General features: G+C 29.4%; 2 protein-coding genes across 6 annotated transcripts; both read left to right on the top strand.

Annotated features, from left to right (window-relative positions):
- Positions 1-359: 359 nt before the first annotated feature.
- Positions 360-9,328, top strand: LOC145183553 (adipocyte plasma membrane-associated protein-like). Of its 3 annotated transcripts, none has more exons than XM_090085968.1 (7): positions 360-544; positions 1,734-1,835; positions 2,269-2,390; positions 7,776-7,877; positions 8,001-8,427; positions 8,557-8,746; positions 8,970-9,328. In XM_090085968.1, the coding sequence occupies exons 3-7, from the start codon at positions 2,303-2,305 to the stop codon at positions 9,168-9,170; spliced, it is 1,008 nt and encodes a 335-aa protein (XP_089942094.1). In that variant the 5' UTR covers positions 360-544; positions 1,734-1,835; positions 2,269-2,302; the 3' UTR covers positions 9,171-9,328. The 3 variants fall into 3 exon arrangements, with proteins under 3 accessions (XP_089942094.1, XP_089942092.1, XP_089942093.1); XM_090085966.1 differs by lacking the exon at positions 360-544 and adding an exon at positions 1,304-1,468; XM_090085967.1 differs by lacking the exon at positions 360-544 and adding an exon at positions 1,327-1,480.
- Positions 9,329-10,371: 1,043 nt separating this feature from the next.
- LOC145183039 (uncharacterized) lies at positions 10,372-12,669 on the top strand. Of its 3 annotated transcripts, none has more exons than XM_090086413.1 (4): positions 10,372-10,845; positions 11,107-11,424; positions 11,670-11,849; positions 11,997-12,340. In XM_090086413.1, exons 1-4 carry the CDS (start codon positions 10,486-10,488, stop codon positions 12,057-12,059), a joined length of 921 nt encoding a protein of 306 aa, XP_089942539.1. In that variant the 5' UTR covers positions 10,372-10,485; the 3' UTR covers positions 12,060-12,340. The 3 variants fall into 3 exon arrangements, with proteins under 3 accessions (XP_089942539.1, XP_079914484.2, XP_089942540.1); XM_080058358.2 differs by having other exon boundaries at positions 10,378-10,845; positions 11,939-12,669; XM_090086414.1 differs by having other exon boundaries at positions 10,709-10,849; positions 11,939-12,669.
- The last annotated feature ends 2,728 nt before the right edge of the window (positions 12,670-15,397 follow it).

The following is a 15,397-nucleotide window of genomic DNA, read 5'->3' as shown; positions in this document are numbered from 1 at the left end:
TTCTAAGATATGAATATAGGTTAGTTAAAAACATTAAGTATTATTATTCATTTGACCACTGTGCTTTTCACAAAACCCCCTAGATATTTAACTAAAACAAAAATAAAACACTTGAATATGATTCATAATCCATTTCAACAAAAAATGGAAAAAAGAAATTCTATAAAGAATATGATTTATAAACTGTTTTAACTTAAAGTGAAAGAGGTTCTGTAAAAAGATAAACTCTTATAAAAGCCAGTATTAAAAAACAATTTTTTTTTTCTTTTGCATTGTGTGTCTGAGACACCAATACTTTTCATACACAGAACTGATGACATAACCACAGCAATTGACATTGCTAATGACATAAACACAGTAGTACAATCAAAAAGACACTCGTGTTGGGATAGATTACATGGTTGCTTATTTCTCTGATTGCATAATAATATAAAAAAGTTCCAAGCAAACTGAAACTAAGAAATCGATTGGGTTACATGAAATTAACAACTCTTATAGTTTTTGGGTCAGCGGAATAAAACGTACCGAGTATCAAAGCACTTAAGTAAGTCCTCTTTTTTTAAATACATAATGAATTTCCTTACTAATAAGGGTTGATAACACTAAATGAAAACAATAAATTTACATTTTAAAAGGAATTTAAAAAAGCGATGTGCATTATTACTTTAACACAACACCACTTATTGTTTTACAAAGTTAATAAGTTCGACGAGTGACCGGCTCAAATATCAGACCAAATTTTATGAAACATCCGGTGCGATTATTTTTATTTCCAGCTCTCTGCACACGGCAAATACAGGATTTTCTCTGTGGAGGTAAACAAGGCAAATACAGGATTTTCTCTGTGGAGGTAAACAGGGAAAACCACCAATTTAATGTAAATAAAAGACTTAAAAAAATATTTGAGATAAAACCATTCATGATTATGTTTGTTAATATTAATTAAAAGAAGCAAAAGTTATGAAATAAATATGCGATGTAAAAAATATGTTTAGGAACAGTTCCTTAAAAAATTTTATGTGCGTAAGTAAAAAATAATAGAACTTGAAAATAATTTAATAAATTTTCACTATATAGTAGTTTAGCTAATGAAGAAACTGAATCGATAATTTTTTTTACTGTTAGTTACTTTGTGTTGCTGACTCCTTATCTAGTGCATTCATGGTATCTAAATTTACTTTTATAATTAAATAGTTTAAAATATGATGAATGCTTTTATTGTAATTACACAATATAAAGAAGGTTTTTTACACAAAGTATTTAAGGTTTTTTGAAATGAAGCTTTAAAAAATACATATCTCTTTATAAACAGTGTATTTTAATTTCAAGGTTAACAATGTCTAAATTTCTGTTAGTATAAAATGCCAGAACAAGAAATTAAAACTAGAAAGAGAAAAAAAACTGTTGAGGCAGATGACTTAGAAAACCAATCAGATGATGAAAAGAAGCAAAAAAAACCACCACCAAGGTTATGATAAAAGTATATTGCATATAAAATACATATACATAACTAACTTTACTATTACTTAGTAATTTAAGTAGTAAAATTTTATGCAATTTATAAAATTATTTTCTTGTTTGATAAACTTTTCAATGTTGCTGATATTAATTATATAAATGCATAAAATAATTTAAAAGATTTTCAAAAAATGATTTTTTTTAATTCAAAAAATTAAGATTAATATACTGATAGATGGGTAAATAAAATATACAGTTATTCAATTTTTCATTAGGTCTGCTCTTAAAATCTCTTTGCAAGTTATTGGAACTATCTTGATTTTGTTTTGTTTATATGTTGTTATTGTGCCATGCCCCATTGATCCAGTTCCAGTTTTGTAAGTAGATATTCATTAATATATAATTTTTTCTTTTCATGCATATAAATTTTTATATTAATATAAATTAATAAATTTTTAAATGAATATATCTTAAGCTATAATAAAATTATAAAATTGTTATAACAGTTGTGTAATGTAACTGTGAGTGTCCTAAAAAACCTAAATGCAACTGTTATTAACAATTGATTTTAAAAAATTATTCTAATGCACATTCAGAGAAAAATGATAAATATAGTTCATATAGATGCATATAGTAAAAATTTTTTCTAATGTACATTCAGAGAAAAATGAAAAGACAGATTTTTTTTGGTTTAATAACTCTTATTTTTTTGCTTATTATTTGTGCATTTAGTTTTTATTACTGATTGAGTTGAGCAGTAGTAAAATGTTAATTAATCAGGTTAGATCAAAACTTCATTTACTGTTTCAGTCCACCTGGAAGCGTACCATATTTTGAAGGTGTCATGAAAGAGAACAATTTATTGGAAGGTATTGTAAAAATTGGTGAAGGAAAACTGCAAGGTCCTGAGTCCATTCAAGTAGATCGCAATGGTATAGTGGATACTTATCAGTTATTGTTTTTAATTTTTACATCTAGTAAAATTTATTACATTATTTAACATATTTTGTTAGTTATAGTGTTTTAGAGTTTTGATTTATTTTTTCTCTAAACTACTAATAAAGTAACAATATACAAGTAGTTGCAAAACAGCTTGCCTTGCAGTTGTAATGGTATCTTTTTAAATTACTATAATGTTTGATTAGCTGATGTTAAAATTATCTTAGAACATGATGCTGGTTAAAAAGCCCAGCAAATATTTCAGATGTGCTGCTTAATATTATTTGTATAAAACTGTTTCTCTCAGTTTGTTTAAAATTCAAACAAAAGATTTTTCCATAGTTTGGTGTGCTGGTTGCAAATTTAATTAATCTAATTGGATAAAGTTTTCAGGCTTATAAACATTTTTTAGTTCATTCATAGGTGGTGGGATGTGATTGCTTGGGTATACATTATTGAACTCCACTTTAGAAGAAAGGTTTTTAGTTATCTATGATTTTTTAAAAAAAGCTCTTTTTTATGGCAAAACTGGGACTTTATTTTAGACCAAACAGTTTATGAATTAGTGTTTTCATTGAAAATATGCTCTATCTTTTCTAAACAGTTAACACTGGAGCAGGTTTTTAGTCTTAGAAAACTTTTTTCAAATTACCCTTAATATCAAATGTGAAGAATGATAATCTGACATTATTTTAAACATTGACATTGATAAGATAATGGTTTTATTTGCATTCATCAACAGGTACAATTCCAATTGTACCTATAAATGAAAACAAATAAAACCATTATGTGACTTTTTTCACCATGCAACAGCTGAAACTTTAGTTTAAAGCTTGACACACCCCTTTAATGATCAGAAGAGATTTTAAAAACACTTGTAGTTTACTGGTGAGTTTTTGGTATCATGAAAAAATCAATATTCTAAATTTATAAAATCACCACAGTAATAGCTGTTAATTAGTAGCATAATACTACTACATGAATTTTATCCTGTCTGATCATTTTAGTATTAGTAGAGTAGTTTGTTAATAAAGGGTGTCCCAAAAGTCTCTATCTGATTTGATTTGTTTTTTCTAATAGCTTCTAAAGTATTATTTTTTCTGTATTTTTTTTTAATATATATATAACTGAAAATAAACTTAAAAAAAAGAATAATTACACTCCACAACAACATGCTGCAATAGTGTTGTATGAATGAAATGATAATTCAACAATGATTTCCAGAACAAAATCCCCATTTAACACCAACAATTTGGTGATTGTGGCTCAATTCAAAAAAGCAGGGAAAACATCCAGTAGTTTATAAATCAGGAAGACCATCAGCATGATGTTCATTAGAAAACATAGAGCATGTAGCCAAAAGTGTTCAAGAAGGTTCAGAAGCATCATTAAGAAGTATAGTGCAATAGTTAGGGCATTCAAGACCATCACTGCACCAAATATTAAGGTCAGATGTTTTTGTACAAGATACATTCAAGAACTGATGTTAAATGACCATCAAAAATGTCTGGAAATAACTTTGGTAATAACCCTATATAATGTAGTTTCAGATTTTGTTTCAAAATTGGTAATGTCAAACAGAGCTCATTTTGAGCTAAATGGAACAGTAAATAAACAAAATTGTAGGTTCTGGAGAATTGCAAACCCACTCAAGGCTTCTACATTCCCATAAGGTCACTATATAGTATGGAGTGATGGCTTGATTCATTGTAGGACAAGATTTTTTGAAGATGACAGAAGTAATGCAGTTACAGTCGATTGGGAACACTGCAGACAAATGGTTTAAAAAATTTTTGGTGTCCAAAACAAATATAAAAGGACTCTAGAATGTTATTTCAACTGGATGGTGCTATGGTCTATATTGCTCACCAAACATTGGATAAAGTGCAACAGATTTTCCTAATTGCATTATCCACAAATATTAGTAGGTTAACTTAATTTTGAGTTTTTTTTTTTAATTTTAAAAATAAGCATAAATTTTTAATTTAAGTATGATTTTAGCATTTTAAATTATAACTTAGCAATTAATCTTGAAAATTTAGCGTAATTTATTTAGCAAATTTGAACAAAAATTTAATTATTTTTTTAACCATAAATGACCAGTTTTGAGCCTTCAAAAGATCATTTTCGGCATGCTCTGCTTTTATTCTTAAATCAAAAGAAATCTGCTGCTGAATATCCTTGTTTGCTTGCAGAAAGTTATGCAGAGCATGCACCATTTGGTAAAACATGCAAATACTAGTTTAGATGATTTAAAGTGGTGATTTTGATCTAAATGACAAAGATTGCCCTGGTCAGCCAGAAAAGTTTGAAGATCTGGAATTGCAAAAATTATTGGACAAAGATTCAGCTCAAACTCCAAAACAATTGTCCGTTGCTTTAGGAGTCACTAAAGCTGCAGTTAGTAAACATTTATGATTGATGGGAAAGATCCAAAAAGAAGGTAAATGGATGCCATATGCATTGAAAGAAATAGATTTGGAATGATGATTGGTAATGAGTAAAAACCTTCTCTAAAGATATAAAAAAAAATCCTTTTTGCATCAAATTATTACAGGTGATAAAAAATGGATCTATTTTGACAATCCTATGCAAAAAAAATCTTGGTGTGACCCTGTTCAAGCATCAACATCTACACTGAAGCGAAATATCCATAGTAAGAAAGTTATGCTTTGTATCTGGTGGGACCAAAGAGATGTGGTGTATTATAAACTGCTAAAATCTGTGGAAACTATAACAGGCATGCGCTACCAACAATGATTAATTGCTTTGAATCAAGCTCTGAAAGAAAAATGACCAGATTATACCAATAGATGCGTTAAAATAACTTTTCAGCACAATAACATTCATCCGCATGTTTTAAAATGTGTAAAAGAAACGCTTGAAGAATTAAGATGGGATGTTTTACCTCACCTGGCATATTCACCAGACATTGCTTTATTAGATTATCATTTGTTTGGGTTAATGCAGCTTTCACTTGGAGAGCAGCATTTTAATTGCTTTGAAGAAGTCAAAAATTGGCTTGAATACTGGATTGCTCAAAAACCAGAAAAACTTTTTTTACCATGGAATTAATGTTGCAAAAAAAAAGATGGGAGAAGGTTGTTTCAAACAATGAAAATTATTTTAATTTATGATATTAAAAAACCCTCAAAATTAAGTATATATGAACAAGCCAACAACTTTAGATCAAAACAAAACATCAGAGCCGAAATTACAAACATAGCACTGGATTTGTTGCATTCTGTTATGTTAAATCAGTAAAAAGGGTCCAAATTTGTCAGCACTTAATTTGGTGCATTTATTATAATTTTCAAAATTTAATATAAAAAGGTTATTATGATTAAATATTCATTTATTGTTTACTTTTTGTTTATTAGTAAATCCAATAAAAATATAAAACTATAAGCAAAACAAATAAACTAGTAAATTTTGGCACACCCTATAAAAATAGGATATCTCAATAGCGTAAATGAAAAAGCAGCAATTTTAAAAATACTGAAATTGGATCATGACCTGTTGACAGTGTTTCTTCAAAGGGAGAATGCAGAAAAGAGTAAAAATCAAAATCTGACTTGAAGCAACAATGGTCAGATATGAAGAAATTGGGAAAACAAATAACAACTTTGCAGATTTCTTTGGTTAGGACCATGTCAATTGATGAGTGTTAAACAACTGCATTCATAAATCAAGTTACAGATTAAAATTATTCAGTAGAACTAATCATCCTAACAGGAGCATAAAGTGAAATCATCACCTGCAATTAGAACACAAATGTATGGCGGATTAGTTAAGAGTGTAAATATAAATTCTTAAAAAGATTCAAATAGTACCAGTTTTATTAGTTATTTATAATTGGATCACATGGTATGAGAATCTTTCAAACTCAACTGCTGATGGTCTACTACTTTTCATAAACAATTGAACTTCTTCTTCTGAAGCATCAGTTGTTAATGGTGGCTTGATAATTTATTGTCTTTCCAGTTAATGAGTTTATTGTAATCATTTGCATTTAATCTCAATTTTGGAACATTAAACTCATGCAATCTATGATTTTTCCAGTTGCATCTTGAGGATTGGTGCAATCCTAATTTACAGATGTACTATCCTTTTTTTTTTTTACTAATCATTTCCAGTGAGAGATTTTTCGGAAGGTTAAAATGCAGGATCTTTAGTTAGAGAGATTGTTAGAGAGATTGTGAAAAATAAACTTTGGCAAGATATTCAGAAAAAAATAAGTTTTTGAATAACTTAAATGATTATTCTGAAAGTAAATTTAATCAAGAATTCAGAAAATATCCACACATAAACAATGTTTTCTGAGTGATAATTAAAAAAAAAAATTTAATGAAATAATTTAAATTATTTTATTATCAAATAATCAATAACTGCTAATTATTGACTGATATTTTTCAAAGCTATTTGATTTTTCATTGAAACTATCAAAAATGTAAGTTAAAACTAAGGAATGGTTGCAAGATTAGCACAACTTAGTTATTAACTTGTTCAAACAAGGTAAAACATTCAGATTGATACAAGAAATGACTAGAATAGCAAAGGTTTGGGTTTGTGAAAAATCACCCAAGATGAGGTGCAAAGCACAAATTGACACCCAGAATTAATTAACATATTGTGAAGATTGTGCAGAAAAAACAATTTTTATAAGCACCAAAAGCATCAAATTTTCTTAAAAAAGAACTTGGAATTCAAGTGAGTCTGTTTACTATTTAAAATTGATTGAAAGAGAGTGGATTTAAAACAAGAGTTCTACACAAGAAACCATTCCTTTCAAAAATCCATTGAGAGCCAAGACTCATATCTGTTTACCAATATATAAACATGCCTTTAACATTCTGGAAGAAAGTTTTGTGGACTGATGAATAAAATTTAATCTTGTGAAATTTGATGGAGCTCATAAAGTATGGAGAAAGGAAGGCAAATTATTCAAACTCAGCTTTCAGAATAATCATAAAAATTTTCTTCAAAAACTTACTTTTTTTCTGAAACAACTTGCCAAAGTTAGTTTTTTACAATAATTTTTTTTACACAGATGGTTATCTCTCTAACTGTACTAAATCTTGAAACTTCTTAATTGTTGAAAAAACTTGAGATTTTCGTGAGCTTTTAATTTCTGCAACTTCACCTTGCATTAAAGATAATGGGAATTTACCATTGCAACTAACAGTTTTTAGTTGTTGTCAAAGAAAGAAACTTTCAAGACATCAGAAGTATTAGAAAATTCTTCATTACCTCTTTATTACCGTTTTCAACAAACAAAATTTTTTTTGTTGAAAACGGTAATAAAGAAAGTTTGAGGTAATGAAGAATTTTCATTACCTCAAACTTTCAACAAGCAAAATTTTTTCTTTGGCTTTTAGGTGACATATACACAGGGTTCCATGATGGAAGAATTGTGAAAATCTTAAAGTCAGGTGAAATAAAAGAAATTGCGAGGACTGGTGAATACCACCAAAATTGTGGTAATTACCTTAATAATTATCAATAGGATGAAATTAAACCATATAAGAAAACGTGTTTTGTGTTTAATTTAATAGGTAACCACGAAGCTTGTGCACGAATTTATATAACGTAATTAAATTTAGGTGAAGAATCAATGGAACACATCTGTGGAAGGCCGTTAGGAATTCATTTGGACAAGAAAGAAGAGAACTTAATAATATGTGATGGCTACTTTGGATTGATGAATCTAAATTTAGCTACTTTAAATCTCTCTACCCTTCTTCCTGCGTCTAAGGGAATAAAAAATGTGCCGTTTAAATTTCTTAACCACTTGACTGTTGCAAGCAATGGAAAAGTATATTTTACTGATTCAAGTTGGCGATGGAACCGTAGATTTTTTTCTTATATGCTGCTCGAAGGTGGTGGAAAGGGGCGTATATTATCTTATGACTTAAAAACTGGTGAATCAGAATTGTTATTAAGCGGGTTATTTTTTCCTAATGGCATTACTCTGTCACCAGATGAAGATTTTTTACTAATATGTGAAACAGCCGCCAGCAGGATTCTCAGGTTTAGTTGTTATATTAAAGTTGCTTCTAGGAATCTCATATTTTTTGAGATGTATTACTTTTCAAATATTAAAAACATGTAAATATTTTTTAAAAGAATTTTTTTTTGTTGTTGCAATTTCTTCTTTAGGCTTTTTATTAGTGGTTCTCAAAAAGGAGTTTATGATATATTTCAAGACAACCTTCCCGGTTTCCCAGACAATATTCGTCCATCTATTGAAGGAGGTTATTGGGTAGCTTTACCACTTGTTAGAAAGTGGCCTTTTAATTTTCTTGACGTTATTGGACCCTATCCTAGAATAAAATCGCTTATAGCAAAGGTGCCATTTTTTGTTTATTATTTATTCTTTTTTTCAGCTTTAAACAAAGTGATGTTATCTAAAAATTATAACCGTAACAATTCACATACACCAATCTAATTATCTGTAATTATATTGTAATATAGATTAGTGTAGTTTTATCACAATACAGTTGGCTACTAATTAATTAGCGAAAGATATATTTACCAACTACCCATATTAATTTTTAGTAAATTATTTTTAGCTCATCCCAAAAGCACATCTTGATCGCGTTTTTAAGCCCTATGGTCTCTTTATCAAAATTGATGAGTACGGTGACGTGGTAAAAAGTTATCAAGATCCTTCTGGCAACGTTATAGGATATATCAGTGAAGTTTTCGAAGATGGGCAATTCTTATATCTAGGATCATTTAGAAATGATTTTATGGGAAAACTTCGAATTTAGAATAATTTGTAATTTAGTATAATTATGTGTTCGGTTTTTAACTAATCAGCAATTATCTTTATTTTTTAACAAATTTTTATAAATTTGTATTTATAGATTAGGTTTTCAAAAAGAGTTTTATAGTTTTTTTTTCTTCCAGTTACATTTTTTTCAAAATATTTTTTGCGCTATTTATTCTGTTTACGAAGATGCTATTTACACTCATTAAATTCACTCTTCCCTTTCCTTGTTTACACTCACTAAACTTACTCTTTTCTTTCCTTATTTATGAACATCTAATGGCTTACTTCTCTTGAATCTCTTAACCTTTTTTAATCTTCTGATGAATCAAAGGCCAACTTTACTTTGGTTTACCCTTGATCCTTTTTACTTGAATAGCATTTATTTCTACATGGGGTAAAAGTTAAGATTTTTACCCTATTTTGATAGCATGGAAAGTTTGTGTTTTTTAATGCTTGGATGATTCTAACCTTCTGTAATAACTTGTCCTTGGATTACTTTTTAAAGTAATCCAAGGACAAGTTATTACAGAAGGTTAGAATCATAAAGTTGAATGTTTTAAGACCTTTTGCTTCATTAGGAAAAACACTTAAAAGTATTTCTCTTAATGAAGCAAAAGGTCTTAAAACATTCAACTTTAAGTTTGTTGAGTATTACAAATGCGTATAGTTCAATTATCATTAGCACATTCAATAACACTACAATGGAAGACTACAAAGCTATCAATAATGTTTTAAAAAGGATTAAATTATCTGAACGTAACTGGTTCAAATGTTTAAGTCTAAAACTTTAGGAGGTTTTAGATTTGTATCGTTACCTATTTTTTATAGAATTACACTTTACCATTGGAATAAGAATGTTTGAATACTGAGCGAATATTAATGATCCATTGGTACTAAGAGAAAAGATAATTGTTCTCTCCATGTTAAGCGTAGCTTAATGAAACTGTTTGTGAAAGAATTAGATGAGAAATGGGCTTGCTTTCTATATATATGTCAATCCTTTCTTAATGATTTTAGTGTAGAAAAGATTAGGAGAGGTGTTTTTGATCGTCTCAAAATCAGAAATCTTTTCGTATTTCATGAATAACAAACAACTAGTTGCATAACCTGCATTTAAGTTTTTTAAAACTTCTAGAAAATAAAAACTTTTGAAACAAATTTCGGCTACCGTCAGCTAGTCTTCAAAACATTTTCTCGGCTATAAACAACAGTTTGTTAAACAACGCCTTTCAAGGAAACAAAGCAGCCGTATTCTGCATTGCCGGTGTGTCTATATAAAGTAAGCCACGATCCATTTTGGGAAAAAGTACAAGATGAATCAAAACAATAATGCGCTTTCTCAATATTCGACAATTAATCAACACCACCACCAACATCAATCTTTCAGTTATCAAACCCATAACGAAGTTCAGGATACTCATTTAAGTTTTGTTCAGCCACTCATTGTTGACGAGACAAAGCACTATCAAGAAGCCCTCGACGATGATCTTGAAACTGATGATGACAATATTCCACATGACGACAAATCAAATGGTCAAGATCCTTTCGAAGGAAGTGCGAAAAAAATTGCCAAAAAAACCAGAGGTAGAGTAAAAATAAAAATGGAGTTCATTCAAAATAAGTTGAGAAGATATACAACATTCAGCAAAAGGAAAACTGGTATCATGAAGAAAGTAGGTACTTATTTTTTTTATTGTTAAATCATATAGCGAGCTAAGATGTCGTCTAAGATTAATTAAATCTTTTAATGTCAACAGTTTTGTAATCATATCCCCATATGGCTATACTCTAAAAAGTACAAACATTAGTATAACCTTTAAGTAAGAAAAAAGTATTTCGATATTTTTTTCCCAATTTTTTGTAAGTTTCTGATGATATTTTTAGAAATATTGGAATAGTTTGCTCATTTTAATCTGTTAGACTATTCCATTTAGGCTTATGAGCTTAGCACATTAACTGGGACTCAAGTTATGTTACTTGTAGCATCAGAGACAGGACATGTCTACACTTTTGCAACTAGAAAATTGCAGCCTATGATTACTTCTGAAAGTGGCAAAGCACTTATTCAGACATGCTTAAATTCTCCTGATCCTACTCCTGTTACTACATTACGAGTTCAACAACATCCTCAAGTACAGCTGCTCAGTGCTGAAAATTCACTGTCATCACAAGTTCTAGAAGATACAAATGACTGCTTATCACAAGGTGGATTCCAAGAAACAGAATTAGAATACTCTTCACAAAATACAAAGGTAAAAAAAAAAAAATGTAAATTCATAATATTAATGTGTAAGTGAATAAAATACATATTAATAAAGACAAGTTTACGTCTCTGTTTATGTTAATTATACATTTCAATATAAATTACATATATTAAGACACTAGGATTAAGCTTAATTAACATTTGTAGTTGTTTATTAAATGTTAGATGGTTCAATTACATGAGTAGTAAGTTGTTTGTAAAATGATGCTACAAATTATTATTTATACAACTTAGGCAACATCTACTAATAACATTGACTATGCTGGGCAATCTACATCTACTACAGCTTTTGTTTCAAAAGGTAATTTATCAAAGCAAGTCACTAAGCAACCATCAAATTATACAACAATTATCACACCTGTGTCATCTATAAACACAACTGTGCAGTATTCACAAAATCAACAACAACCACAGGTACTTATTTCTTATTAAAACTTTCACAAATTCTTTTTTTGATTAATTTTTTACCTAAATATAGTTTTTTTAATTATATTCTTATTAAGATTATATCTGGCCAACTTCAATTGCATCGCATTCATCCCCAAAACATTATACTTACAGGAAATTCTCAGATTTTACAAAACAATGTCATACTTAATCGGAATAATAATCAAGGTTCAATAGTTGTTACAGAAAGTCCAAGTCATACACAAGCAACACAGCCAGTAAGCCAAGTACTTACTTTAATTAACCAAACACAAGCAGCTAACTTACAACCTGTTCAATGGGTGTACAATAATGGTGTTATATATGCACCTGCTTCACAATCTTCTAGTTTGAAAAAAGAAGACATGGTAACAGAAACAATCTCTCTTCAACACACCCCAGTAATTCAGACTCAAACGCTTCAACAAGAGTCCAATGTTGTTAATAGACATATATTAGAAGATGGTACTATATTAATAAGAAAGTAAAATTTGATGAAAAATTTTGTTAAGTGTTAAAAGGCTAGAGGCTGGAGTTTGGAGTGAATAAATTGTTAAATTTAAACCTCTGTAAAGCCTTTTTTTATGCTACAGAAGTTATTTTTGTATTCAATTTAGTTATAATAAGTTGATAAATTTTAATTTTACAACAGCGGCAAGCAGCAAATGTTTTTTCTACAGCTGGTGCTGACTTACTGCTGAGCAGTAAAACCTTTTTGCATTTTGATATAGTTTGTATTTTTTAAATGATCTATATTAGAAAAATGCTACCTGTATATTTTTCCAGATGATATTATATAAAAAATAAATATATAAATATATGCAAACATTTCAATTTTATTAACGTTATAGAGTATTAAGTTTTGGGAACCTAATTGGTAGTCTACCTTATTTTACAAACATTCTATGTTTTCAGAGCCATTTTACTTTTTAAGCAAAATTGACAGATTTTAGAACGTTTAGTGTAAAGTTCTTAAGATGTTTTTTAAAAATAATGATAAACCTAAACCATAGTAAAACAGTTTTTTTTCTTTTTTTTTTTTTTTGCATTGTTTTTTTTTTAGCCTCAACTTTATGTGCTTAAATTATTATTTCTAAAAAAATATTTCAATTCTACCTATTGATACCAGGTAAACTTCACTTATAATAAATGCTCAATCCTTTTTCTCTAGTCTAAATTTTGCAAATTTAAATTTACCAATCGCGATGAATAAGAGTTTTCTGCTTCAAAGAATTGACAAACTTCACTGATGTTTGCTGATGAATAGCTTTTCACAACAGCATTGTCTAATTCACCTTTGAAAAGTGAGTTTTTCCTAGGTGCCTGCCAATTCACCTTTGAAAAGTTTGAGTTCTATCTACATTACTCTTTTAGTAAGATCGTAAGTAAGGTGTTGGGATTTTTTTAATCAAACTTAATTGTGATCATCTTGTAATTTTACAGTAAAAAAGTCTCAAATAAAATTTCTCAACTACAGAGAGCAACATGTCAGATGTGAACGACATTCATGAACAAAGTACCGATTATCGTGAATGTTCCGAATACACACGGTCCTTGCGGTATTCCCAAAGAAAGTAATCACATGCATTAAGGTCAGGGATTCGGGATGGCCTCAGTAAAGGGAAACCGTGACTAATAAAATATCAAAAAAAGATTTTTAAGAGAATTAACTGTTAAGAGATTTTTAACTGCTTTGCAAGTGTGTGGGGCAGTCTCATCCAGCTTATATATGACTGTCGAGTACTTTCTTTTTTTGCTTTCAATAGTAGGATTGAGTATTTGATCTATAAATAGCTGTCACCAATTACGTTGCCCTTGTAGAACTAATGCTCTAAAAGGAATGTTACTGACACTTCCATTCGTAATATGACTTTTTCACAACCTCAGCGCGGTTGTTTTTTTTTTTTTCCTTCTTTTCTTTCATCATTTCAAGATTTGCCATCTCCCGAAAAACACCAACTAAATCCCTAGTGACGCGTAGTGTTTTGCTTGTAGAAACAAAAATATTAATTAGAGCTATAAATCTTAAAAGTATGTTCACTTTTTTATGAAACTTTTGAAAAATCCTGAACATGTTGCCATTTCTTCAATAAGTGGATTAGGCTCAAGGAGTGGATCTAGCAAGTGTAAATGAAGCTGAGTTACAGGTTTGGCTTTATCAAACGAATATTTAGATCCGTAATTTAAAATCATTTACAGCGTTTTACTTCTTTTATTTGTTTTTTTAATTCTATCTTTTTTTCTTAATATTTCAATATTAGATTGACTTTTTTTTCTTTCTCCTTTTTGATTCATAGTCTTTTGATCACTTAATACGAATTTTTTAATGCTGTTTTTCTCGGTAATTTATCTGGCGTTGAACGCTTTTGCAACCTTTTCTTACGCATGCTACCTTTTCAAACTCTTCTCGAAAACTGAGAAAAAGAAAAATAACTGAAATTAAGGTGTTTGATTTCTAGAACCGGGATCTTTTAGAGGCATATCAGGTATTCTAAGACGAGAAACATGAAGCCTAAGTTGAGAACTTAAAATTCTTTGAGTTCACACCTGTGAATATGAAGCTAATAGTAGACATCATGTAAATGTTTTTATTTGTAAACTTCATGAAAATATAGGCTGATTTCTGCATGAAAATTCAAAAATATACTAAAAATGCCCATAGACAAAAATAGTATTTATTAATTCACTAAACTGTTGACGAGGTTGCCCTACCTGTATGCCGAAAATTTCTTTTTTTAGTCTTCTTCAAGCTACCATGTAAATTGACTTTGATGAAAGCGATGCTTCCATATCACAGGATGAAATTCAAAATTTCCATTGGAGTCAAATTACTGTTATCAAAGCTGTTTGATGAATGTAAGATGCAAGATGAAAGATGCAAGTGTTTTGCTATTGCATCAGATGACCTCAATAGCAATAAAATAACAGTTTTGGCTATGTTATTATCCATCGCAGTTTTAGCTATGTTATAATAGCCATCTAATATTAAATCACTCGTTAACAAATATCAGTATTAAGTGGTGGTGTGCAGTTCAAAAGTAGATTTACACTGATAAATGCTTGTTTTGTATATGAGGACTATGTTATCCGTTTTATGCATGCAGTCATGGTAAAGCCTTACTTGATGCAGTTGGAGGCACAACAAAGTGCGCTGTAGTAAAAGGAAAGTAAGGAAAGTAAGCCCTGTTTGCGTGAGTAAGTACGCGTGAAAGTAAGGAAAGTACTCCTGATACGAAAACACTTTAATGAGAAAAACTTTCACGTGGATCTTTTAATTTCAAATTTTCATGTGAACTGTTTAAATTAATACCAATTTATAGTGGTGCTATTAATTTATCAGGCATCAATTATTGCGGACGAAAATTCAAGTCATATACTATTAACCTTTTCTAAATCATTTTAAAATGAATTAATGTAAAACTTTGTTTTGTGATTTCAGGTTGCTTTGAATCAATGGCCCGGGCAATCGAGTTTTATATGTCTTAAATAGGACGAAGAACTCCTTTAGAAATTCTGGAAACTAAATGGAAAAGCAT

Source organism: Hydra viridissima, unplaced genomic scaffold (genome assembly GCF_058129835.1).
Source record: "Hydra viridissima isolate aposymbiotic clone 2 unplaced genomic scaffold, HvirCarnegie_v1 scaffold_4, whole genome shotgun sequence".
Classification (NCBI taxonomy): Eukaryota; Metazoa; Cnidaria; class Hydrozoa; order Anthoathecata; family Hydridae; genus Hydra; species Hydra viridissima.
Note: the sequence above shows the minus strand (reverse complement) of the source record. Positions and strands in the feature narration are given on the sequence as shown.